Source organism: Phalacrocorax carbo, chromosome 21 (assembly GCF_963921805.1).
Source record: "Phalacrocorax carbo chromosome 21, bPhaCar2.1, whole genome shotgun sequence".
Lineage (NCBI taxonomy): Eukaryota > Metazoa > Chordata > Aves > Suliformes > Phalacrocoracidae > Phalacrocorax > Phalacrocorax carbo.
This window is the reverse complement of record NC_087533.1, coordinates 8,492,083-8,519,060: the sequence shown is the minus strand read 5'-3', so window position 1 is coordinate 8,519,060 and position 26,978 is coordinate 8,492,083. Positions and strand designations below refer to the sequence as shown.

At 61.5% G+C, this 26,978-nt stretch overlaps 1 protein-coding gene across 3 annotated transcripts in view; it reads right to left on the bottom strand.

The window, feature by feature from the left end:
- The window catches only part of ZBTB16 (zinc finger and BTB domain containing 16), a 62,326-nt gene extending 37,816 nt beyond the window's left edge, over positions 1 to 24,510 (bottom strand). For 2 of the 3 annotated variants that reach the window (XM_064470750.1, XM_064470752.1), the window contains exons 1-2: positions 24,393 to 24,486; positions 22,665 to 24,006 (exon numbers count right to left, since the gene is read on the bottom strand). In XM_064470750.1, the coding sequence (XP_064326820.1) occupies positions 22,665 to 23,926 (1,262 nt within the window). In that variant the 5' untranslated portion in view covers positions 23,927 to 24,006; positions 24,393 to 24,486. Of the gene's footprint in view, positions 1 to 22,664; positions 24,007 to 24,392 lie in introns of all 3 variants that reach the window. The other variant, XM_064470751.1, reaches the window with a different exon arrangement.
- Positions 24,511 to 26,978: the final 2,468 nt, after the last annotated feature.

Sequence of the window (26,978 nt, the reverse complement as noted above, 5' to 3'; positions counted from 1 at the left end):
AAAGCACGCTTTCAACCTTTTTTTAGACCCTGCCCATAAACAAATGCTGATAAATGCTGCAGAAGGGCGGCAACTCTCCGGGTTTACCGTCTGCCCAGGCACGGCGTGCGCGGGCTGCGAAGAGGAGAACTGGCCGCAGCAAATCCTCATTACTTATATTTAATTTATTCCAACGCCCTGGGTTCAGATCAGTGTTACTCGTTCAATAATCGCTACTGCACGGGATCTCCCGGGACGGAGCCTTTTCCCCAGCAGCGCTCCCTTTGCACGCCCCCGCCCGCCCCAGCGAGGGGTCCACGGGGCACACGCGGGCCGGGGTGAGCGCGACGGGAAGCCTCGGGATTCATCTAGGGCGGCAAAGCCGGCCGCGGGAAACGCCTCCCGGCCGCCGCGGTCAGACCACGCGGGCACAGACGCTGCCCCAGCTCCGGACCCGGGCGGATCTGCCCACCTTGGCTTTCGGAAGGGCGCTCGGGATGCGGCCGCGGCACGGTGCTCTCTGTTCCAAAGGCGCATTGAGCGACGGTTCGGGTGGCAGCAGCTGCCGCTGGCCCAGGGAACCTCCCCGTGCCTCTGCTGCCCTGCCACCGACGCTCAAGACAGACACAAAAAGTTCCAAAAAGTCACACTTTTTGGAAGCGGAGGGGGGCAGGAGCGCGGGCACCCAGGGGTTAATGCAGGCAGCCCCGCTTAGAATAACCGGCGCTAATTCGGCCGTCCAAAATCACCGTCCCCATTCTTCGGGCATCTGGCGACGCCGACGTACTGAAGGCGAAGGGAAGAGCGTTCGCTTCCCCGGGCGGCGTTGACCCCGCGGGGCCGCGCTTGGCATCGCGCCCGCCGCGACGGCTACGCCGAGCAGCCGCGGCACGGGGGTCAGAGGCGCCGAGCGGAGCACGGGGGGGAGCGCTCTCTTAAAGATAATACAAAATTTCGACAAAGAAGCAAAGCGACCTTAGCACCGCGCACATCTGCCGCAGCGGCGGCGCGATTATTCAGATGCTTTGATTCCCAATTCAGAAATAATAACTGGTTCACGGATTCCAAGTTTAAAAATGTATTCATCATCTGCTTCCCTTAGCAGCACGTGTGCCGTCAGAGCACCAGCGCAAACGCCGAAGCGCCGGCCTCGGCCGCTCGCTCCTCCTAACCTGAAGGGATGGTTTGGCCACGGGAAGAGCGTTCGGCACAGCGCAGCGGACGCTTCCCGGGGAGGTGCTGGGAGGGGGTCCCAGGATGGTCCGGGCAGCTCCGTCCTGGTGCTCCCTGGGAAGAGGGCCCTGCAGCTTCTGGGGGCCCGGGGAGACGGCAGAAGTGCCCAGGGAGCCAAAAGCGGGGAGATCAGCGCTACTCAGTTTGATTTTCCCAGTGAGTTTCGCACAGCATCCTCTTCTCCCACGAGTCCCAGTCCTGTGTCTTCCCCCGTGCCTACCCCTAGGAGGACGCACAGACTTCCACACCCGCCCCCCTTCCCTGCCAGCTCCTTTGGGTCCCCCGCTCTGCGTGAAATAAATCCACAGCAGAAGCTCGGCTGCTCTGCCCCATCAGGGAGACGCATGCTTCCCACCCCTCGCCTCGTCACGGAGACGATGATGGTGACGCTGGTGCCCCGTCCCTGGCGCATCCCGGGTTTCCTCCCTCCCTCCGCCCCAGCCCGCTGGGAACCGCAGCCAGGAAGGGGCACAAATTACAGGCAAATGCCGTCTTTCCAGCGAGCGGCCCAGATCCCGAGGAGTTTTATAAGGTAATCAAATATGCAAGAGATTCAACAAACTAATTTCGAGCACACACCTGGGGTCCTCTGATAATCTCAGTTGTGCCTGTACAGCACAAGGATTAAAATTTCATAGAGTCATGATTTCATCAGTCGCTAAACTACAAAGGATTAATTAACAGCCAGGGAAGAGCTCATGGTTTGGAAATACAGTCTTAAGGAAAATATCTATCTCCACTCTCCAGATGTCAGCACACAGACGAATAGAGCGCTTTGATGAAAACACTTCCTTATTATTAGCGACTCCAAAATATTGTGGTTTCGCGGCTAGAATTCAGGATGCCCAACTCCACCGTGCCGCCGCCCGGCTCCGTGTGCCATCGCACGCCCTCCCGCAGGGCTGTTTCAGGCTGCAGGCTCCCGGGGCGCGACGGCCGGGCCTTACGCCCGTATTTTGGGCATTGGCAGAGGTGCCTCCCTCGGCCGGGGGACAGGGAGAGCCCCGAGCGTTCCGCTCTGCAGCGGCGCGTGCACGAGCCCGGCTGGGGGGTCTCGCCTTTGCTGCCGTGCAAACCCTCCGCCCTTGGCTCACTGGCTCCCAGAGAGCCTCCCAAAGCGTTCCCCCCGCCAGCTGGGCTTGGAAAGTTTGGGAAGGACCTGCCAGAGCCACGGCGAGGGCTAATCCCAGTGCCCCCATTAAGTACAGATTCGCACGTGCCATCACACCTCCCTGCCTGGGGACGAAGGCTAGCGACTGCCAAAATCCCCTCCCGCGAACAAGCAGACCCTACGTTTCTCCTTTAGGGTGTTTTGCAGGTGCGGGGGCCACGGGGAAACACTTGCCTCCACGCGAAACCCTGCCGAGCTGCGGGGCTGAACCTCTCAAACACACGCGTCCGGGACACCGAAAACAGGCGACGGCCGCAGCGTCTGCGGCGCGAGAGGGGGGCGGCGGCAGGTCCCCCCCTCCTTCGCCGGGAAGATGAATGAGAGAGCTGTCAGCGAGGGACAGCCGCAGCAGTTGTGCTGCTGTAAAGGGGCAGCGGAAGCGTCTTTGATTAATGAAACCGTAATACTCGGCGGTGACGCAGCCCTTCTTCGGCGGAGAGATGCCCCGAGACAGGCTGAGAACTCTGTGCTCTGCAAGGGCTCTCCGGAAAGGCTTCTTTCTCCCGGCCACGGGCCGGTCTCCTGCCCTCCACCAGCGCCGCTGCTTCGCCCGGGTCCGCGCCGCTTCCTCAGGAGCTCCCGGGGCTGACAAAGAACTAATTATTTCCAATTAGGAGCCGGGAGATGAACGTTATGCACCTTGTCAAGCCAGTAAATTAACGCATCTGAACTGCGCTGGGCTTTGGTGAGAGCCCAAAGTGCTCAGGGCAAGGAGGCGGCAGCAAGAGGAGCGACGCGGAGGCGCCGCAGCCCAGGGATGGCGAGCGGGCGCACCGAGCCCCGGCACGGCTCCGTTTTCGCCCGGTATCGGCATCAGCGACCGGCATCCAGCTGGGGAGCATCGCTGCGGGGCTGCTGCGGAGGGTCCCGCGCCAGGCAGAGGGGGTACGGGCGCTACTGCCGGCGATGCAAGGCTGCCGGTCGGCGCGATGGCACCGATGCATCGGGCTGACCTGTGGTTTGCGTGGGCTGGGCTCACCGGGCGACGGTGCGACCGGCACCCCAAAGGCCCAGCCGTTCCCCCTGGAAATGCACGAGAGAGAAATGCACTCCAGAACCAGAAGCGCCACGCAGAAATGGGTCTTCCTCCCCCGCCCTTCTCCCCTCTTGAAAATGCCAAGCGCCCTCCCGGCATGCCCCCATGACGGCAAAGAGCGGGATCCCCAGGATCGTGGGGACAGCCAGCCCGGAGAACGACGAGCGCTTCCAACCCAGGCTGTTTGTGCAAGCCGCCCAGTTTCCCACCCAGGTTCCCAAGGCGGAGACGCAAGAAATGCTTATTATCAGCAATGATTTCCTACTGCTAAAACCAAGGGAGGCGCAGGTGGCGTGGGGCAGAACGGCGCACGGTGGGAGAGGGGCAGCATCCGTGGGGACGCTGGGATGGAGCGGGGGAGCCAGGGCTTGGGCCGAGGCCATCGCTGTCCGTCCGCCAGCAAAACCCTCCGATGGATCACATATATTTTTGCGGAGGACTACAGAAGCGGGAGGTGTCAAAAGACAGCCCCCAGCAGGGCTGTCGGCGCGGCACGCGGGGCCGCCTGCATCGCGTTCGCGGCGTCCGAGTTGGCTCCGCTCCCGAGACCGCACGAACATCTGCGCCGAGGGGAGCGCGCGGGCGCCGCTGGCTGAGATCACGCTGGAAACGTGTCATCCCCTGGGAGAGCGAGGCGGGCAGATGTCGCTGGCTGCGGGCAGGCTGCAGGCAGCGCCGCACCCCAGCGCCCCGCACCACGGGACGGGGGGCACGAGGCCGGCAACTTTCTCCTTCAGTTTTTTACTTTCTGCATCAGTTTAACCGCTGGGGCATTAATAGGAAGAGCGCTGCCTTCGCCTCTGGCGTAATTAGTTTTGCTCAGCCTACAACATGTTTTGCTGAAAAATAAATAAATACCTTCCGGGTGAGCCAAGTTACGAGCGGGACGCCAGCCGTGACGGCACGCTCCGCTCCCCCCGGCCCCAGCCAAAAGTACGCGGTGTCCCGAACCGAGGAGGCCGGGCGTTGCTGAGCCGTCCTGGTGCTCCGGGACCTCTCCAAGAAGGCTTGCTCACGATTAATTAATTTACGAGCAGCCTCATCCCCTCCCCAACGTGCACAACAGGTTCCGTGCAAATTCGGGAGCTTTTAAATTATACCGTTAATGAAAGCAAATAAAAGCAGTTAAAAGGCAATTTGCTCAATTGGAGTTAATATTTAAGCACAGCATGTGTAAAAACAAGATCCCAGAATTCGGTTTTTCTGCGAGAAAACTTTTGGTCCCGACTTTCCCACGGAAGGGGCGGAGCGCCGCGCGTGGGGCTGGGTCCCAGAGCCCCTCGGCAGCAGGCAGCAAGGCTTGTTATCAAGAAAACGTCCCCCCTTCGCCCCAGCACCTCCCCAGGAGCCGGAGACCAGCAGTTCCTCCTCCGCCAAGGGGTGCAATGGCAATCCCCCGAAATCCCCCGTGAGGCCAGGAGCCGGGGAGGCTTCCCGGTGCCCAACTACCTTTGCCGTGCTAGCGAGCATCAAAGCCTGCGTGCTGGGTGGGGAGCAGGCAGCAGCCGCCGGCCAAAGCCCCCTTTCACTCGGCAGGTAACTGCGGGAGGAGGATGTTTACATTAGCCGCGCTCCCCGGCCGTATCCTGCTCCGGGGGACGCTTTCCTCGCCGCAGCCTGGGCACGAGCCCTGCAGGGCACCCGGGCGGTGGGGGGCTGCCCTCAGGCCACGCAGCACCCAGGGGGACGCACCCGCGCACGGGGTGCCTCCCCACATCCCCCGGCGCCTCCCTGCAACCCCGGGGACGACGCGAGCCCTGCGCATCCCCCGCTCCCACGGGACTCGAATCACCCGTGGCAATCTGGGCAGGGAGCCGCCGGCGTTACTCCGAGCACCGCGCGCCCAGCGCGTCCCTGGCTCGGCACGCCGCCACAACCACAGGCAAAACCAGCACCCGAACACGCTGGGAACGCAGCGGCCGCCGCGCAAGCAAAAAGCAAGGAGCAAAGCGCCCGAGCGATGACTACGGCATCGCCGCCAGGCACGCTCCGGGTTATCATTTCCCACGCAGGGGCGCGGTGTCGCGCCCTGGGGTGCCGTAATGGTAGCAGAGTCTTAAACGATAACAGCGATCCGGCGTCCAATTAACACAGGCAAAAAAAAGCCATTTTCCCTTCCCTTCCCCAGACAGGGAGCCGGCCCAGCGGTGGAGAAAGCGGAGTTTCACGTTCCGCAGCACAAAGGCGAGGCCGCAGCTAAAGAAACGCTGCTGCTCCTCCGGGTTCCAAAGCACGGCCACGGCCAGCAGAACCGCGGCTAACGCTTGCCCCTCAATTAAGCCTGACTCTTGGCAAGGCCCCGTTTGGCGGGTTATGATGCTCTCGCATAAATTCGCTTTGAAAACAGGAGCCGCCGGTGAATGAGACCTCGATTTCTAATGGTTGGCAATATTTTGTACACTCTGCTGCTCCCTCTGTACCCCTTTGTCGGGGCCAAGGTCTGCAGGCTAAAGCGGGTACCAAAAGACCATCTGTAGCTCCCGTCTTTACAGAGAAGTTTAAATAGGGGGATGAATGAGCACAGGAATTAATGAATGATAAAGCCGTATGGTCTCAGTCAGCCTCCTACGCCTGTACGTGGTATTCAAACCCTCCCAGCCTTCTGCCACAAAGAGGTTTCTAAGCTACAAAAAAAAAGGGGGGGGGGGGGGAGGGGGGGGGGCGGTGTGCGTGCAGGTTTTTAACAACAAACCCAGTGGCTCGCCTCCAAGTTCCCACCAGGTTTCCCTGCTCCGGTCTGGGGGGAACGGCACGCGTTAGCGCGGAGGGGAGGGAAAAATGGGGGGTTTTCCCCGGAGCCGGCTGCAAAACCCCCCTTGACAGCAAGAGGAGTCCACAAGGGCCGGCTCCGGGGCTCGCCAGGGCTAACGGGCCGGCTGCGCGCCAGGGCAGGGGTCCCAGCGAGGGGTTTCGCACCGGCAAGGGCGGGCGGATTTTGGGTAAGCTGCCTGGACCCATCACGCCGCCGTCCACTTCGCCAGCCTTTGGTGCATCCCCCCACCCCACCCCGCCCATCTGGTATGGATCGAAGATGCCCGGTCAGGGCTAAGAGACCTTGCGAGACCCTAAGGAGTGTTTAAGCGGGGAGTCGCGGCGAGGGCGCGCTCTGCGCCCAGAATCGCATCCGTTACCAAGCCTTAAAAGAAAGGAGAAAGGCAGAAAAGAGAAAGCCAGGGCTAGCGTGGGTTTGAGGAACGCTTGCAGAAACGGACCCTGCTCGCCGGTGCTGCAGAAGAGCGAGCCCCCACCCCTCCAGCCCCGCTCGCCGGGCGGCGCGGCGTCCCCGAGCACCCAGGGCAGACCCCGGCGGGCACCTGCACCGCGCCGTCAGCGATGCCGGCCCGCTCGCCCCGGCCTCGGAGAGAGGATGCCATGGCTGACGGTGCCGCTGGCTGGAGATTGACAGGTGACGTCCAGGGAGAGACACGGATGGAATCGTCGACGTTGCCAAAGGAGGGCTCCCGCCAGCCCCGAAACGCTGACGAGGTAAACCCAGGATCAAACGCCCCAAATCCTTTCGACCCCTATTCAAGATCGGGGGGATCGTTTCTCTCTGAAATAAGCCAAAAGAGCCTAACACGGAGGCGAAGGAAGCACGGCGCAACGCTGGAACGCTACTTTTATTTTAAGAGCCGTCATGTGTAAAGCATTAGCGTTTTTGAAACTGCATTCTCAAGTTAATTAAATGGACAATCTTTTATACATAAAAAGTGAAAGCAAGCAATTAAAGGCTAGGCAGAGCGAAAGCGCCGTTTCGGCGTCGGGCGCTACCCCTCCCGACCCGAGCATCCCGAGGCAGCCGCCGCCCAGGCGTGCTGGTACGGCACCTGGGGAGGCCGTCTGCACCGTGCCAGAGGTTACCTACAGGATTCAGCGTCACGAAACCCCACGCCGAACCATCCCCTGGGTCCCTCTTCCCCCTCCCGAAGCGCCCATGGAAACCATACGCGCTCAGTTCACGGGCTCCCTACGTATAGGCGACGTTTACTGGCTCGCGATGGTGTGAAAACCCGCGGCAGTTATCTTTGCTGCAGTAAAACGCCGACCTTCAGTTTTTAGGCAGGAGGTAAAGTTCACTATCGATTGGACCCACCGTAATCTGTTTATAATTACTATTATCTCCGAGTTAATCTTGCGAGAGGTCAGCAGTTTTACGAAAATCTCGCAAGCCGTGTCTTTTACCTCCCAACTTCATATCTGGGTCAAAAGGTCAATTACCGCAGCCCGCTAACTTGAGGTTTAACTCAAAACCGTACGCTGCCATCCCAACGCCCCGCCGGCGCGGGGGGGACGCGGGCAGGCGCCGGCCGACCTTCGGCGCGGGCAGAGCGCCCAGGCCGTGGGCGGATCTGGGCTCTGAAGTCGAGGGAAGGAGTTTTCTCAAGTCGGGGCTGGTCCCAGTCCATAAGCTGAACCGGGCTTAGCTGCTGCAGGCGGGAGCCTCCGCTGCCGAGGGGCTCGGGCATCCCCTGGGCGCCGGGGTGCGGCCGGCCGGTCCTCGGCGTCGCGCTGGCGACCGCCCTGGCGCGCGGTCCCTGCGCGGCTGGCTGTGTGGCAGAGCCCCCCGGAGACGCCAGCCCTCTCCCATAAAGCATCGCATGTTTAGGCAGCCGTCTTCCTTCCCAGGCGTGTGAAACGAGTACTTAAACCCCCGGGTTCTGCTCCCGCACCTGCTCCAGCGAGGCGGCAAATGGAAGCGGAGCAGAAACCCACAGGAGGGCCGGGAAAAGCCCCTAAGATGGATGGAGACGCGACCCGACCTCTCATCCTGCCAGCCTCCCCGTGGCTCCATACCATTAAATATCATCGCTCGTGTTATTTCACCCCCCTGCGACGGGACGCTGCCGGGCGGTTTCGGGCGGCGCTGCCTTGCAACACCGTGCTCGGGGAGCAACACCAAAACCAAGAGGTGCTGTTGCACCCTCCCCTGTGAGAGCGGGCTGGGTTTCGGGAGGAGGCGAGCCTCCGAAGTGCAGCCCGGGCACGCAGAGCATTGCTCAACTGCTCTGCAGGCAGGTGTCATAAACAAGCAGGCACATGGCAAACATATCGATTTCCCGGAGCTTATCGCGCAGCAACCAGTGCTCAGTTACCAGGCTACTTTAATATGTAATTTACTGCGAGAAGGGAGAACGGGGCTGAGGGCGGCTGAAATATTTGCCGTGGGATGGACAGGGAGGTTGAAGGCGTGTGGAGGGCTCGGCTGCGCCGGGCTGCGGGGGAGCAGGAGGGGAGGTACGGTGTCCCTTGCCTCTAGCTGTCCTTCATGTTTTCCAACTATTAAAAAAAAAAAACAACCCTCGCTGCTGCGACGGAGTGTTTACACAGATGCTATTAATCTTCTTCTGCAACTGTTTACACTATGAAAATATAGTCTCAGCTGCCCGGGCTCTCCATCTCCTTAATTTAAATTCAGATGCTTAATTTCTGTCAAAACAGAGCCCACCAAAATTACCTCCATCCATTTCTGGTGCTCAACTTGCCTTGTCACCCGAGAGCCGCCCGCAGAGCAGGGAGGGAAGCCAGGGAGAGGCTGCACATCAAAGACTTTTCTCCTCCAGCCTACCTGGGACTGGCCGTGGAAGCAAAGACCGAGGTCGGTCCGCTTTGCACGCCCAGCCTGAGGCAACGCTGCCATCCTGCACCCGGTTACCTGTCCTGGACCGGCACAACCCATCGGGGCGGAGGGGACGCTCGCCCCGGTTCAGCCCCTGCCAGCCCAAGCGCAAAGGCAGGAGGCAATCGCCCTCCCGCGGGCGCCGCGGCGTCCAAACCCCAGCCGCCTGCAGCGCGCCTGCCCTGATTAACAAAAACCAAGTCACCATCCATCAGGGGATGGAAATACATCCGTTTCCACGCGCGTTTCACCACCGCCTTCCCGGCCCGCCAGCCCGCGTCAGCAGGAGGAGGAGATGGCCCCCACCTCCAGCCGCGTCCCACGTGCAAGGGCCTTCTGCAGACGCAGCGGTCAGGGCGACGCTGGGACCTGCGGGAGGTTTGCATTTTCAGAGCACAAAGTTTTAAAAATCCTCTTTATACAGTGCCTCTCAGTAGATCTTTTGGAATTTACAAGATAAATACTGGTAATTTGATTCTTATCTTCTTCAAATCCAATTGTAAGGCAATTCTGTGTAAAGGACACTAATTACAGCCCGAGGGGAAAGAAAAGGTAACCCATCAGTGAGAATACACTTGAAACATTTAAAGGGGTATGGGACACTGAAAAGTTAAATGGATTTCAAATGTGCTCTTGCCACAACAATAATTTGTTGGGTGAAAATGATTCTCGGCACTCTTCCCACGCCCTAGCACGGCCGTTCGGCCATCAGCGCTGGAAATAACCTCAGCCAGGTTCGCGTCCAGTTTGCCGGCACGCTGGTTCTCTGCAGATCTTCTGGAGGCCGCCGAGAGCACGGCCGAGAGAGCGCGCGGGACCGGGATAACCCCGTCCCTACCCGCAGACGGACACGCTGCTTTTTGCCCTTATTTCCCTGGCGCTATTTACTCGTGAAAAGGCACAAGTTGATAGGCGCAGGGGAATGTGCTCAGCGACATACGCTGAGCGTGGCAAAACCATTACTCCTTAGCCCAAATATTATGTGTTTTCCAAAACGCATGCCCAAACGTGGGCCATTCTGGCTCCAAAATGTGAGCGGGGGCCGAGAGCCCCCCAGCAGCTCCCTGTTTACTGCTGAAGAGGAGGACGACGGTGTGGAGAGCGAGCTGGTCACTGCTGCACGACACGGTCCGAGCGTTACGGCACCTATAAAATAATAAAACCCCGGCCCCGGAACTCAGAGCCAGGATGTGGCAGCAGATGACGCAGGGAGAATCAAAGGGATTTGGCAATCCAAACAGGGTCTTGTTTGAGGAGTGCCGCCGCAGGCTGCCGCTCTGCAGAAGAGCCCCCGGAGCCAGAGAGGGGCACGAGCGGCCGCAGCACTTCGACAGACAAGAGCCGAGACCTTAGTTGGGCTGAACAACCAGGCCCGGCGAAGCTCACGATTTATTCATTCTGGGGGAGGGAGGAGAGATGCTGTTTCTAAGCCGGCGGGAGGCTGGCGTTAACATCCATCGTTACCGGCCCTCCGAAGGCGATACCATCATTTCTTCTAACACGGCGACACTCGCAGCTAACTCACGTCTGGCCCTGCCAGCATGGGGCAGACACCGCACGAGAGGCGACCAAAGGTAATTGGAGACAAAGGCACCGTGGGCCGGAGCCGAAGGGCTGCCTCAGCGGCGGCCCTCGTCGCAGCAGGTGAGAGCGGCGGCACCCGAGGACGTGCGGCACCCGCGGTAAACCCGCGCTCTGCTGAGGCTGCACGCCAGGGAGGGCCGGCGCACTGGGGCTGCCGCGCATCCGAGCCCGACCAGGGGCTGCCACCGGGAACCAAGACGCGTCCCGTACCACGGACTCCACGTAACGCTGTAGCGAGAGGGGAAAAAAAGCACCCAGCCCGCTACAGTGGCTTTAAAAATAGCCTTTCCCCCCCCCGCCCCAACATCATGCATGCAAACATTTCCTATTACCCCCGCTTCCATGATTCAGCAATTCAAGTCGTAGTAATAAAAAGTGTGGTAATCCGCACATTTGTGCGGAAGAATGCAAATTCACGCCTTCAATGACTTTTGAGAGCTGCGCTATTAAGAAAAGACATTTTCCCTCTCTCATATTGAGGGAAAAATACAGTTATTGAAAAGTGGCAAAAGAATCAGCTCATTAGTTAATAACAGTGACAAAAACCCCATCACGGGAAAGCGAGTGGCTGCAGACCAAAGCAAGATTTGAGCCTATGTATGTAAAGAAGGAGAAAACCCCCACGTCCAATACGTGCCCCGAACTGTACATCAGCCAGAAGAGAGGAGGGAAGGAGCCTGAACACACGCAGGACCCTGCAGCGGGGTCCACATCGCCTGGGCACCCCGGGGGGGATGCAGGGCATCGCAGTGGCCAGGGCCATCATGGGGGGACCAGGGCCAGGCTCGGAGCCGCAGCTGACCCGGGACCCCTCGCCACGTCCGGCCGCTCTTTGTCTGCTCGCTGCTGCCTGTGCTCTCGCGTTGCCGCCGCTGTAATTTCTCTTGCCCTCCGCTTACTTATGCGGAAAACGTGGTTTCCGCATGAGCCGTCGCAGCACAAAGAGCCTGTACAACGACGCGCTTGCCACGCGTTACACCCGGCGAGGAAGAACTGAAATCCCCCAGAACACCGGCGGCAAAAGGAGACGGTGCACGGCACGGGCAGGAGCGCCGGCGAAGCACCACGGCATCCCTTCCCGCGGCGGCTGACGGCGAAGCAAACCCCGGCGCGGCACGACTGCGCACGAGAAAACCCGCTTGCAGGCGCACGCGCCATCTTTTCAGTCGGGTGGAAAATCGTTACCCCGCGCCAAAGGCCAGAGGCTCGGTCCTGCGGAGCACGTTTGACACCAGAGGCTGCAAACGCCCATCGGCAAGAGGGCCGAGGATGCAAACACCACTCGTGGCACGTCCGCGTGAGAAGCCGCAGCGCGGAGGGCCGGCGGCCGGGCACATCCAACCCGGGTGACCCCCAGCCCAGCCGTACAAGCACAATGCAATGTGGGTTTCTTTTAATTTTAGCAGGAAGAAAGTCCCCGTCGCTCGCTCTAGGTCAGTGATCTTTATCAGGCCCCACCAACTGCATTTGTGGGTGGCACCAAACACCCCAGCAAACGAAACCGGCAGGGGGGAGGAGAGGAAAGCAAACGGCGTTTGCCTCCCAGCCCCGGCCCGTGACGCCTGCCCGTTGCGGCGTGGCGAGCGAACAGGCTCCGGCACATCGGTACCTGCACAAGAGGGCATTGTGCGCGGCGGCGGCGGCGTTTGACGGCCCCCTCCCCAACACGCGCATCGCTAGCGGGAAGCTCGCCGTGCACGGCTGCTTCGTTCACTTAGCAACAAAGGTGCTAATTAGGGAGCTGCTTTCCACCTCCAGCCGGAGGAGGATGAGGCGCAGCTGCCCGTGCTGGCAGCGGCCGAGCCTCCGGCGCTCGCCCGGCGGTGCGGACCCCGCCATGCATCGCCTGTGCTACGGGATAAGAAGGGAAGCATCCCGAGTGCCATCCTCGGGAGACACCCACCGACCGCTGCTCTGCCGTGGGGCACCCCCTGCTCAGCTCCCCATCGCCAGGCTTCCTTCTTTTCCCACCTTCTTCTGGATGGGCGCAGCTGGACGAGGTCCGGCGTGAGCTCTCCTCCCGGCTCGGGTCTGCAGCCGCCCGATGTACCAGAGCGGCACCGCCGGCCGGCGTCCTCAGGCTCGTGCAAAGCAATGCCCGTGCCGGTGGCACAAGCCCGCCAGAGCCCCCCGCTCCCCCCGCCATGGTCTCGGCACCAGCTCCGGGGCAGCCCGCAGCAGCTCCCACCCCGCTAAATAATGCATCAGCCAGCCCTAATTAATGCAAGGGAAGGATGATATACATTTCTGGGCTGCTTTAAGTTACATTTGGTTAGACGCTGAGGGAAGAGCTGCCTCCAGCTAAAGGGTCAGATAAGCCAGAAATCAATACAAGCGACTGCCTCTGCATCCTGAGATCCCGGTGCCCCTCTCCAGCTCCCGTGGGCAGGGCTGGGGGCAGCCCCGGTGATGCCCCTCTCTCGCCTGGGCTTGGCTGCCGCTGGTGGCCTGGTTCCCACCACGGCACCCATTTCCATGGGACGCAGGAAGCAAAACCAACAACTCCTTTTCACTTTTTTCCCATAGGAAAGGTTTTCACTCAAGTTGAAATTTTCCCCCAAGATATATTTCTGCTGGAGGGAAGCGGGGGTTTCTGCCAGTTCCGTGGCATGCCGCTGGTTCTTGTGCAAGCTATCCCACGTGGCGAGGCAACCCAAGCATCCACCGCCCGAGCTCCCGGTGAGACAGGGCGGCCGCCGGAGCCCCCCCACGCTGCCCCCGAAAGGCGAGGGCAGCGTGGGAAGAGCTGCCCAAAGAGGTTTCATGTGCTACAAGCACCTCCGGCCACCACTCTCGTTCGTGGAATCGCCCTCCCTCCCGCCCGCTCTTGGCGCTTGGGATATTTTCTACGAACAAGGGGAAGGAAGAAAGAGGGGAGGAAATCACCGCGTTACTGGTAAAAATAGCAGAACACCCAGTAGGGAAATACAGAGGGTTTCGGTTCCGAGCGCTGCACCGTTTCACAGAAGGGGCCCCGGCACGCAAGCCGGCGGGCGCCCTGCCGCGCTCCGACCACCCCACGCCGCCGCGCACCGGGCTTGCCGCCTGCCGCCGGCGGAGGGGACCCGCCCCGGTGCTGGCGAGGCCCGCGGCGCCACGGCCCGCGCCCTCCGGCCGAGCGCAGCGCGGTGCAAGCGGGGCGGCGTGCCGGTGCCGCGCCGGTGCGGGCAGCGGGGGCCGGCGAGGGGCCGGCGAGGCGCGGGCGTTGCACAATGCCTGCGCCTTATCTCGCCCACGCAAAGGCAGTTTGTGTGTGTTGCGCAGCAGGCTGCGACCGCAGCCCGTGCCCAGCCAGAGATAAGATATCCGCCACCGGCACTCGCTGCGCCGCGCTGCCGGCAGCGAGCTCCCACCACCGCCAGCCCGAGTTCGTGCGATTTGTGAGCCGTTTGCTGGCTCTCTCTGCACCCAGCAGCCCCTCGCTGTTTCCCTGCTGGTTTGGCCCCCGCTCGGGTAGCCCTTTTCCGGACCACGTCGAGTATCTCTTTCCAGACCCGCGCGATACACCCAAGCAATTAGGATGCCCGAGCTCGCAGCCGTCCCCGCCCCGAAGCCCCAAGAAGCGAACAGACCGGCCAAAGAGACCCGTAAAATCTGGAAACCCGCGAGCCGCCCCCTAAAGCCTCGCGCTGCCACACGTGTGCGCTTCCAAGAAGAGCGGCTGGGTTTTGGTTGGACTTTTTTTTTTTTAACATGCAGCGTGCACTGTGGTTAAATCGAATTTCTTAGAGTTGTAGCCTTCACGGGTTTAGTCTGTGCATGCTGAGATTAGTACAACCTGTCCCTAAATACCATAATAAAAAACACATAGTAAGCACTTTGCCTTTATTTATGTCAGCGCGGGTTTCAAGGAGGATGAATCACACTTCCTCCTTAGCACTCCTTTCTAATATGATTTACTATAAATAATGCGCGGAGAAAAGAACGAGGGAAGGTGACAAAGGGCAAAGCGCTCGGAGCCCAGCACCGCTCCCAAACTCGGTGGCAAGAGGATAAAAGCACTTTGACGGTCGTGATGGAGCTGCAAACGGCACGTGGGTTGTGACTGGTGTAGCGTAAATGCAAGTCAAACAAAATTAAATGATGGGCAACAGTAAGGTGTTTTTTTTGTATATATTGACACATACATTAATTGCATTGTGCCTTCAAAAACGTCCCTAGGAATTGCTTAAGGTCCTCGCCAATGGGAAAACCCATTTTCGCCTTCGCAGAGCCCAAGCTTTGGGCGCGGGGACGCCTGCCGCGCCAGGGGTTGGCTCTGCCGGCCAAGGGGCGCGACGCCGGGAGCCGCGCGGGCGCGTCGGCGGGCAGACGGCTTTCTGCCGCCTTCCTGCAGGAAAACTGACTCGGACCTCGTGGCGTGGCACCGTTATTTCACCTGGAAGTACGAGCCGGGCGCTCTCCCGGGGGCGCTGCCAGCAGGGACCCCGCGCCCGCCTGCCCGGGTACCTGCCTCCCGTGGGGTATTTGTGCTCTTTCCGACCTCGCGAGCCTGCCGGCAGTGGAAACGGTCTGGCGTTTGGGGTTGTGGGTTTTTTTTTTTTTAGTTTCTCTTTGTTTTTCCGCTCGGTCGATGCCTGCCTTCTTTATAGGTCACCAAGGTGAAAACAGGCATCCCCCTCCCCGCCACGCGTCGCAGTTGCAGACAGATGGAGGTACATTTTTTTTGAGGGGGGGGTGCAGGGGTCCCCTCCACGGCATGCAAGGCAAGTACCAGGGCATCACCCGTGCCGGCATCGCTCTGCCTCTGCGCGCGGGTGATGCCGGCATGCAGCAAGCCCGCCGCTCCTCGCACAGCGCTAAACAGAGCACGGGGTTATCAGCCCGGCTGATACACGCAGATAAACAGCCCATCTCCCGTGCTGACACCGGTAACAAAGCAGGGTGTTTAACGCCGATTTATGGCGGGCGGCTCTAGCCAGGCTCACTGCGCCTTGCAGCGCTTGTGCCTGCGTGGAGAAGTATTTCCTCAATTGCACATCGCCGACTTGTTTGCTAAACACTGCGCCAATAAAATCAGCAACGAGATGACGAAGGCCGATGGAAAACTAAACCAGCACAGCGGGGCACGTATCCAACCATAATCTACTTAAAATCAGTTAAGAACACTACAGCGAAAATGATACGGGCGGCCCTGGCCCTCGGCCAGAGCGCGGAGCCTCGTGCCTACAACCCGAATTTTACGGCGACGGTCCCTTCTTCAGCCGTAGAACGACCGAGGCGGCAGATGCCCCTGCGAAAGAGAGGAACCCCCCTCTCCTTGCGAAAGCACGCGGTCCTGCAGCGCTTCACGCTCTCGCACGGGTACCTGCTGCTCCCCGCGTCCGCTGCAGCGGTTATCCGACACACTGCGAGCACAAGCCGGTGCTCAAAACCGATACCGAGCGTGTCAGGGCCGCGGCGGCCTAGATAACGGCTATCCAGGGCGCGTACCCACGCAACGCTTCTGACACCCCAGAGCAGGTCTTCGCAAGCGGGCTCCAGCCTGGGAGGAAGAGCAGATGCCACGACTACACCGAAAGCTCGTAAGCCCGTCTTAAAAGGCATCTAACCGCAGGCAGGCTCGCCTGCCTTGTTTGCCTTTATTCATAAGGATGCATAAACCTTCCTCCGCTGCTCACGCTACACCAATCTCTTCCATCTCAATCTCCCTACGTGCCAGGCTCCTCGTTTCAGCCGGTGCCCATCGCACGGCCGCTCTGAGGCCGCCAGTCTCTACCGGGGCTGGAGAGCAAGCCCGGCTCCGGCAAGCCCACCGGGCCGGCGAGCTGCAGCCTCCGGACGAAAGCGCCGCCGTCGCGGCATGTTCCGCGGCCACGGAGCGGGGTGCAGACACCCCAACGGCACCTGCCCAGGATGGCGAAGGAGGGAGCGATGCCCGGCGAAGGACTAAGCCCACCATAAAGCACTGAGCTGCCTAACGCCGGGCTGGGGGGGGGGGTGGTGGTGGTGAAAAAAACCTTGTAGGCAGAGTGACACAAGCCAGGACTGCCGGGCGAGGAGGAATGAATGGAATAGGCTAATTTACACAGGAAGTGAGCACTTACCAGACCCTTCATCCCAACACACAAAACCCTCTGCCATATCTGGAAGCAATTACACCCAGTTAACATGATCTGCCTGCCACTAAAATTAACTGCAAACAGAAATATTTTTCACTTTTGCAACAGGAGATGCCATGGCCCCGTGTTTGGCTGCCGGGAAATATTTAGTAATTACTCATTTAAAGCCTCTCTTGAAGCTGTCAAGGAGGGGGGGGGGGGAAGTAAAAGAAAAATCTTGCTAATTGCGAGCAAAAAGGAAAATGCAGATCGTTTTACTCTATGCAAGGAAAATGGGTTTACGCACCGGTGTAACTAAAGAGCCAACATCGCGTAGAAGCGGGGAAGGCTGCAGGGATGCTCTGTCACAAACTGCCCAGGCTGCTCTGCACCATTTCCACGTGCCGCGGGGAAAAGAAAAGAAGAAGAAACCAAAACAAAACCAAAGAGAGTCGACAGCGTCGCCCCTGAACCAGCACACGCTCTCCGAGGGTCCCTCTGCACCGCCAGCAAATGCTGTTCTAGCCAACATCTCCGTACAGCTTCTAACAAGGACCGAAAAGGCTCCGCAACGCTTATCGAACTGCTGCAAGCGACTTCGAGCGAACGCGCTTTGGGGAGAAAACCATGCCAACGCTCCTCGGCAGGCAGGTTTTAAGCATCGGGGTCCCAGCGCCGTGGCCGATGGGGATCGGCTGGCGCAGACCGCCCGCCCCGGCCCCTGGGAAACGAGCGGCGCCGGGAAGGTGGACGCACCCCGGTCAGAGGGCGCGCAGCACCCCCGCCACCCCCGGGAAGCCCCGCTGCCACCAGCCACGATATTGCTAGGCAAGGGGGAGAAGAAATAAATCACAATAAAAATAAAGTTGGTGCTTTCTGATGGGCATCTCAGAGCTGTGCTTTAAAATGTGCCAGCCACACAACTAAAACGATGCTGAATAATCGACAGAATAACACAGAAGCCAAAGGGGGCTTTTCGCCCTCCGCACTAGGAGCCGAGTATGGAAACGGTTAAGTCCCCCACTGAATAAATCAAAAGTTCAAGGCTGCAACATACCACGGCCGTATTCTCCCTCTGCCTATGACAAGAACCAGAGAGCCCCGAAATCCCAAGCATCCTGAGCGGGGTCTCCGCCGGCGCTCACAGGTTACACGCTCGGGGTCAGCGCCGCGGACCTTAGCTGCAACATTCATTTCCTGAGCGGGGCACGTCCCCCTGCCCATAAAGCTAATAAGAGCTTCCTCGCCCGGCCGCCCTGCGCTGCCGGAGCCGTGCGGCAGCGGCCAGGCAGCCGGGAACGCTGGTTTCCATTAGCCCCTTATGATGCCAGGTGCCGCTAATAAGGCCCATCAGCAAGAAACAAGAGCTGCCAAGTCGTCTTCGGACTCTGGAAGTAATCACGGGCAGAGTTTGGGGGGCTGCCGGCTTCTTTTTTCCATCCCTCCCTCCTCGTTTTCTATATTTCCTCCTGTTCCTAAAGTTTCGATTGCGGCGGAACATAAATTGCCGAATGCTTAAAGTAAAATAAAAAACAACTACTGTATCAGGCTACCAAAATTAACACTAATAACATCTCAGAAAGCACTTGGGATCCGATTTATCACGTTTATTGCTTTAATGGTATACTGCATCTGTTTCTCACTGTGACATGTCGAGCAGTGCCAACGTGCCTAATGGCATTAGCAGCACAACGCGCAGCTAATGCAGGCGGAGACGAATGGAGGTGGGCCTGGCAAAGAAAGGCCAAACGCCGCAATTTACCCCTGGGCGTTAGCGTTACAGCTCCGCGTGGACAGCACACCGACGGGCTGCACGTCACGGGGGCTGCCGGGTGCTGTACCGGGACCTGGGCGCCTGTGGGAACTGTGGTGTCCCCGAGCGGGAGCATTTTGGATGAGCAGGAGCATCCACGCCTGGTCCCGCGCACCAGCGCTGCTGGAAGCAGATCCGCCGCTCCTCTGCGCTTGGGAAATGGGAAAAAGAGGGCAAAACCGCAGTCTGGGGTACTGTGGCTGGCCAGCAGCCAAGGGGGAAGAGCAAGCCTCCTTATTCCTGCCATAGGACACTTCCCTTAGGTGACTGCTCAGCCATGAAGCCTGAAAATGCAAAACTCAGGTGTGGAAAACGTGAACGGAGGCTTCCCCCAGGGTGCCTCCCCCGTACGACAGCCAGGACGGGCACCTTCCAGCCAAAACCGCCCCGAGGGGAGCATCTGCCCGCCGCCAGCCTCCGCAGGCCTGCCGCCGCCATCGTCGCAAAGCACTTTCGTTTCCCAGCCGAGCATCTCCACCTCGCACAGACACACGAGGCAGACGCCAGCAGCAAGCGGCACCGCTATGGTGGGCGAAACCCCAGACAGCATCGGCGTTTCGGACGCTCGGCCGATCCGCTAAGGAACTTTACCGAGTGGTGCCCCCACCCGCAGTCCTCCCTGTTGCTATCGACGTTAAAAACACGAAACACATGAAACCGTGTCTTTTATAAAGCCTTAAGTTATTTAACTTCCTGATGACGAACCGCTCCGGGCTCAGCACGGCACTCGCGTCGCAGCTCGGGAGGTTTTTCTTCATGCAAAACAAACCCAAAAAGGGCCACTGAACTGCGGCTTTTTTGCCTGCAATTAGAAGCGACGATCGATACTAACATTAGATTAAGTTTGAACTTTGCTGAACCTGGAAGGAAATCTTTCATCAAAAAAATTAAAGAGTCGCTGGCTCAATATACGCTCGATTAGTCAAAATCATCAGCTCGGTAAAGACAACAAAAAATGGATCGCGCAGCAGCCGGCAGGTTCGGGGACCCGAAAACCCCGATGAGAGCGGGCGCCGCGGCTTGCAGCCGCTCGGCCACCAAAGGTGACGGCTCGGCCCTCTTGCCTTGCCCGTGTTACGACAGGGTGCGGACGCCACAGCCGCGAGGCCGAGGCTGGCCAGAGCCATGCTCCCGCTTGGGGCCAGGGCCGGTGACTGTCCCTTGGGCTCCCTCCGGCCCCCGGGGCCAGCGGCACCCCAACGCGCTTGCCGAAGCCCAGCCCTCCGCTCTCCGGCACGCCCGTTTCCCACGCTAATGGAGACAGGAACAACGCTCAGAAGGCTCCAAGACTATAAACATATATATTTATACTTATATAGGCATGTGTGTGTAAACAAACATACCCGCCATATGTATACGCTCACTCGTGCGATGTAAACAGGCACGGTGCGCGTTGGCTCGCTAAGCTCCTTGCAGAAGGAGCGGCGTCAGTGCTGGCCGGGTTCAGGATCTGCCCGTCACCTGCCAGGGCTCGGCGTGCGAAAGCCGCTGCACCGGGCGGCCGAGCACCCCGCCGGGGCGGCCGGGCGCCCCGCGGCACTGCCGGTGCCCCTCCCCGGCAGCTGCCCCCCGGCCCCAGCTCACCGCAGCTGGGAACGGCTCTGCTCTGGGCGCCTCCCCACCACGCTCACTTCAGGGTCGGAAAGCAAAACCACAGCAGCAAATGCGCAGCAGAAAGAGGTCAGTGAAAGCCGCCAGTTGACGAGCGACACTGCGGTGGGCCCGGCACATCCTGCCCCCGCCGCCAGCCAGCTCGGCGAGGTGGTGCCAGGACCTTGGCATGGGGCGCAGACCCCCCAGACCTCCCCTCCACCAGGCACCGGAGAGGAGAGAAGCCCATAGCCGGCCCGGTGCAGCTGCCCCCGCTGCCAGAACTGCTCCAGCAGAGAGTTACGGATCCCAGTCTAGTGTAGATGCTGTTTAACAGCTCCATAAATACAATAGGATTCCACAAATCCTCCCCAAATGGTAATTTTCACCACATATTAGCAAGCAAACGCCATAAAAAAGCCGCATGAGACCTTGCCTACACACAAACTGCCTTGGATTTCGACTTTCTGGGAGGTGGGCGGGGGTGGGGGGGGGGGGAGGGTGAGTCCATTTGAACTGTTGCCCAACGCCTTTCGACATGGACGGTCTTACAGATCAGTTTAAAAATGGCTCACAGGATTTGGCTCGCCCTGCAAAGTTTGCCAGCGCCAGGTAATCCGCCTGAAAGCAGGAACAGGCAAACGGAGTTTGACGCTGGCTTAAGCAATTGCCTTCGAGGCTTCGCTTGCAGGGGACGGCGCTCAGCTCCGCGCTTTGGTCAGACGCGAGAGCCCATCGGAGCACGGCACGTACCCAGCCTCACGATAGGGATCACGGATCATTAAGAAATCAGCTATGACCGCAGCTGCGGTTGTCAAAATAAGGCAAGCCCAGGAAGGCGATGAGAAACACGGGCTGCTGCGGTGCACAGGCTGGGCTGCGCTCCCCCCACCTCCCGGCTGCTCGGGAAGGATCCGACCTTGCAGCCAGCCCTGCCTCGGGGCAGATCCCCGGCCAGCGGCAGGGGCAGCCCCGGCATCGCCCTCTCCCACGGCCGCATCGGTCGCTGCTCTCAGGCTCGGAGGGGAAGAGGGAGACGGTCGAGGCCGTGGGAGAAAGGCACGTTAAAATTCTCTCTGAGCCTTCACTGCAGCTCTCCTCCGGTGACGTTCGGTCTGCATCACCGCACGGCCGGCGAAGAGCCGCACTGAGGCAGCTTTGGGCACGCCAAGGAACACGAGCCCCAGCTCTCCCGCTCGCGAGGCGGGGGAACAAAGCAAAAAGCAGCCGTGCGCCCACAGAGAGCCGGGGGACCCCTCTGAGGGGCGAGGGCTGCTCTTGGCGGGGTCTGCGCGGCGGCTCCGAGTCGCCAGCCAGACTGAGAGGCAACGCTGCCAGCGCCCGTGGACCCGTGCGGGGCTGAGAACCCCGGAGCGGTGGCTGCCGCCCCGCGCTGGAAAACGTTCACAGGCTGAATGTGCGGGGAGCTGCTGCTCCAGCGCATCCCGCACCGCTCGCGGGCGGCGGCTCCAGCTCCCCCGCCAGAGGCACGCGCCGGCACGGCCATCGTCCCCGGAGCACGTTATGTGCATCAGGACTAATTAACCTGTTGCTTCATTAAAAATCTGAGGCCGTGCGCAGCCCGGGGAGGCTGTGAGTGGCTCCGGCACCGCGCCGGCGCTTCTCTCCCCCAGGCAGGACCTGCCGTCCTGCTGCGGGGCTGCGGCCGCGCTGGGGGCCAGCGCTGCGCGGTGCTTGCCGAAGCGTGCCCAGCACCAAGGGGTTTGGCCGGCGATGCCGATTTAGGCGCAGTTAACTAACACGACTCCGCTCCCTGGCCAAATCGGGGAGCGAGCTCTGGTCCTCCCGCTCCCAGGACCGGGAGGCAGCAAAGAGGGGGGTGCCGAACTCAGGCGCCGATGAACACCACCGCGCTCCAACCCTGAAGCAGCTCCCGGAGGCGTGGGGCCCTGCGTGAGCACAAAGATCTCCCCCACCCCAAGCAGGGGAGCCCCGAAATCGCAGCCGCTGAAGGTTCAACCCTGAACCCACCCCCACAGGGACGGACGCAGGGCTCTGCGGCAGCACGAGCCCCCCGCGCTCGCCCCGGCGTTACCCAGCCCGACCTACGGGCTACTTTGTGCAAAGTGTAAATATTTCATAAACAGGGAAGCTGAGCAGCATAAAACTACCGGGGTGGCAAGACGCTGCATGCGGCGACGTAAATGTCATCGCTGCAGCCGGGCGTGGGGAGCCCGCAGGTCTCTCCCCTCCTCGCCCCGCACGGACGCAGCCGCCGGGTGCTGGCGCAGGAAGGGTCACCTCTGGGCAGAGGGTGGGCGAGGGCTGCCTGACCCCGCAGCATCCCTTTACAGACGGATCCCCCATCTCAAGGGGTAGCAGGGAACACCTACGGCCCGACCCCATCGGGGCTGCCCTCCCCGGCCGGCACTCGCTGGAAGGAACCTTCTGGCATGGCTGCCAGACCTGCAGAAGTTGCGACGGCTGTGCCCCCCGAGCACGCTGCTCCGCGTCCCGGTTTTGGGGTACGCGGTGGGAACTTCGCACCGGCATGCACAACACCCGTCCGGAAACTGAAATCCCGCAGCGAGAACCCTCCTGCCCGGCAGGGCACACGGCGGCGCGGCTTCGGCACTCACCTGTGCTGCTCGAGGGTCTCGTTGTCCGGCAGCTCTGCCCCGCACACGCTGCACTGCTCGCCCAGGGCTCTGCTCTCCGTCTTCATGCCGGCCGCCAGCTCCCCCAGCTTGCTGAACAGCTCCCGCTGGATGAAGCCCTGGGGCAGCAGCCCCCCGTAGGCGCTGAAGTCCATGGAGACGGCCAGGGCCGGCTGCACGTGCAGGGCGGACGCCACGGCGGGCGGCACGCCGAGCACCGGCTCAGTCTTGTGGTTCGGCAGCAGGGAGTAGATGCCCAGGGGCTTCTCGCCCGGGGCGGCGGACGGCTCCGGCCCCAGCGGCAGCCCCTGGCCGGGCTCAGGCGGCGGCTCGGCGCCCTCCTCGCGGGCGTAGTGCAGTTCGCGGGCGCTGGTGATGACGCTGCCGCGGGTCGGGGTGCCGGGCCCTTCCTTGCCCTTCTCGTCGGGCCTCTCCCCGCCGGAGGCGCCGGGCTCGGCCGTCCGGGGGCTGTCGCGGCCGGAGGCGTCGTCCACCTGCATCGCTTCGGTTTTGACCTCGGCGAGGCCGGGGGGCCGGCGGGCGGCGGCGGGGCGCGAGTCCTCGGGGGCAGCGGGCGGCAGGGCGCCCTGCAGCAGCGACTGCCCGATGGTCATCAAGCTGTCCACCGCCGCCTTGGTGGGGCTCATAGCAGAGAGGGGGCCAAAGGAAGCGGAGGCGGAGGGGCTCTGCTCCGGCGCGGCTGCCGGCAGGCTCTGGCCGGCCGTGCCGGCGTAGCCGCTCTCCTCGCCGGCGGGCTTGGAGATGAAGAGGCCCTTGATGTACCTGGACTTCCTCTCCTCCTCTTCCTCGGTGGTGGCGGCGGCTCCGTCGGCCGCGGCCGCCTCGGCGTCGTTGTCCTCGGAGGCCTGGATGGTCTCCAGGATCTTCAGGCACTGCTCCTCCAGGTACTCGATTTCCAGGATCTCGGCGGCGTAGAGCAGGTCGTCCAAGTCTTCGACCTTGGCCTGCAGGGTGGCGGTGTACGCGTACTCCAGGATCTGCTGGAACGTCTTTGGCGAGAGGAAGTCCAGGGTGTAATGCTGGCTGTTGCGGTGGAAGAGGATCTCGAACATCTTGCTGGTGCAGGCCAGCACCGTCCGGTGCGCGTGGAACTCCTGGCTGTCCACCATGATGACCACGTCGCACAGCGTCCCCGCCAGGCGCATCTGGTTGGCTTTGTGCAGCAGCCCGGTGGGGTGGCAGGGGTTCTGCAGCTGGATCATGCCCATCTTAGTCAAATCCATTGCGCTCCCGAGGCTCACTCATCAGGGTGCCTCGCCGCCGTCGTCGCTCAAATCTGGGACTAGCTTTGTGTGCCGACTATCTGCGAAAACAAAAGGCGGAGGGGGGAGAGGAGCGGAGCGAGAGGGGAGGGGAGGGGAGGGAAGGGGGGGGCAAAGGGGGGGGGGAGAAAGGGGGGGGGGAGAAGGGGAGGAAGAAGAGGAGGGCCGGGGAGGAGAGGAGAGGAAGGTTAGCCCGCAGCCCGGCGCCGACTCGCCGAAAAGTTTCTCCGCCGGCTCGGCGGGTGCCGGAGCCGCGTCCCCGCCGCCGCCGCCGCCCGGGGAGGGGGCACCGCGCCCCGCGCCCCCCCGCGGCCCCGCCAGGTGCGCGGCGGCGGCGGCGCGGCCCCGCGGGTGCGATGGCGGGGGCGCGGGCGCGGCGCGGGCGCGTGGGTGGGGGTCCCGCCGCCCGCCCCCCGCCCGCACTCACGGCGGCCGGCGGCTGCTCCGGCAGTTCGCACTGCCCGCTCTCATCGCCGCCGCCGCCGCTCGCCGCGCCGCGCAGCAAATCACCGCGGCGCCGGCCCACGGGCCGCCCCGCGCCCACGTCAGGCCGCCCCCACCCCCCCGCGCCCCCCCGCCGCCGCCCGCTCCGGCCTGACCGCGGGCGCCCCCCCCCCGGCCCCGCCCCGCGCCGCGCCGGCCCCGTCCCGCCGCGGCACCTTGCGGGGCAGCAAACATGGAGGCTCCGAGGAGCCGGCGGGGAGGCTGCCCCCCGCCCACCGCCGGCTGCCCCCCGCCCCCCCGCGGCGCCCCGAGGGGATGCGCGCACCCCCCCACCCGCGCCAGACAAAAGCGACCCCCGTGCGCCAATTCCCCCCGCCCCCCCCGCGCTTTCAAAGCCCGGGTCAGCCGGGGCTAAAGGGGGGCGGACGCCCCGTGCTAAGATAGCAAAGGAAAGCAAAAACCAGCCAGAAAGGCAAGTTTGGGGTTCGGCGATGGGTTCCAGGGGAGACGTGACGCCGAGCCCGTGTCGCCCCGCCAAAGCTTATTTTGCCCAGATTAAGCCCCTACCCCGCGTTGGCACCGCTCGCACGCAGGGATGCGCGCCCCGTGCCGGCACCGCTCGCCGCCACGGACGCGGACCCCACGCCGGCACCGCTCGACAGGTACCACGCAGGGACGCGACGGCTCCCCGCGCCCGAGGATGGGCCATGGAGGCCTGCCGGCGAACATCAGCCCCAGAACGGGAGCAAAACAGAACAGGAGGGGAAAGCCGGCAGCTCTGCGACACCAACAACAGCAGAAAAGGCCGCGGGTGAGCGTTGGCTGCGAGACGCCCCGCGCCGAGGGTGCCGCTCCCCGGGCGGCGCATCCTTAGCCGGGGTCACGCGTGCGCTCGGGGTCACGCGTGCGCTCCGGTGCCCCGGCGGTGCCCACGCTCGGTGCAGCTGGCGAAGCCGTGTCGCCTTGGGGGCCGGCGCGGTGGCGGCGACGCAGAGCTCTCCCTCCCCAGCGCTACCCCCGGCGCACCGCAGCCAGCGCCGGGCCCGGCGTCGTCAGCTAAAACAACAAATACGGACGGTATTAGTACAAAGATCCCCTTGGGGTAAAGCAGCGCAAATGTAATCTAAGGAGAACGTTATGGGGAAGTGTGTTTATAATTATAATGGGATTTAATGTACTTTGGGACCAGATGATAGCAGTCATTTAACGAGAACAGCCTAATAACGGAGGCCTCACAATGAAAGGCGGCGCTGCGCGGGTTATTAGACGCGTATGATAACGCAGCGCTCGCGGTACTATACTTAAGGGTAAGGCATCAGCTACCCCTATTTTTTCGGGGGTTATAACTCTGCCGTTTTAATTGGCGGAGAGCGGGAGCGCGGCGCGCAGGCAGCCAGCGTGCCTGCGGGATGGTTTCTTTAATTGCCTAAAACCGCTCGCGTTCCGCCCCCTCCCCGACTTTTAAATCCGAACGACCGAAAGGGGGGAAATAGCGAGACACTGCGGCTTCAGGTGTTTGTTTACCCTGCTCTAACTTTCAGAAGGCTTGATTTCAGGACTGAATTTTTGCAGACAGTTAGGGGTATGTTTTTAGTGTAGCTCGCATGAAATTAAGCTGCGTGAGTCCCATTAGCAATAATGGAAATCCCACGGCTAAATTCCCAGGCAGCGTCCTGAAAATTAACCCCCCAGTCCTTCCCGTCAACTGGTGCGTTGCACTTTTTGCTGCTCCTCTAATACATATAGTAAAAGCTACTGAGTTGTTTAAGAGACCAACTTCCCGCAGCTGCCTCTGCCGGCCCCAAGGAGGGAAACCCTGCGCGCCCTGGCTTCACGGCATGCTGCCGCGTTGGTGTCACGGGCAGGGCGTGCTGGTCTCTTGGAGACCTCCCTGCGCAGCGGAGGGTTTCAGCCCGAGGGTTGTTTTGCTTTTAGAGGCGAAGCAAGATGGAGGAGCTGGTCGGACAGTGCTGGCCAGAGCGTCTTTCCATGAGCCACATCTGTCAGCCAAAACCGAAGGGATCCCCCTTCGCGCGGGGACTTCTTCCCTCGCCCACCCGTTTTCTGGGCGGGCTGCACCAAATCAAGCCCTGGGAAGCCCAGACCTCCCTAAGGCATCGTGGAGGCCCTTCTCTGGCCAGCCCACGCTGGCTCTGCCTGCACCCGAGCCCCGTTTCCCCCCAGACTCTTACAGGAGTCCCCACCCGTGGAGCCAGGCAGTCCCTCGCTGGGAAAAAGGCAGAGCGATCGTATCGCGTGTAAAACAGGAGAAAGCCAAAAGCTCCAGTCCATGACCTCGGGCATCAACTCCCTTTCCCCCAGCGACGCCCCCCCACATGCTGCGCAGGGGAAATTGGTACTGAAGACATGCAATCTCCTCCCTGCAGAGCCTTGGCCAAGGTGCCCGTGACCTCGCTTACGCCGGGGGCCCCGATCCAGAATGGAAAGGACCGACCCGGATGCACTCACGAGCCAAAGAGGAGAAGCAAAAGTAGCTGCTTCCCTTGGCGACCAGAGAAGGGAAGAAAAACCATCTCCTGGCTTCAGGCATCGGACCTGCAGGCACGCT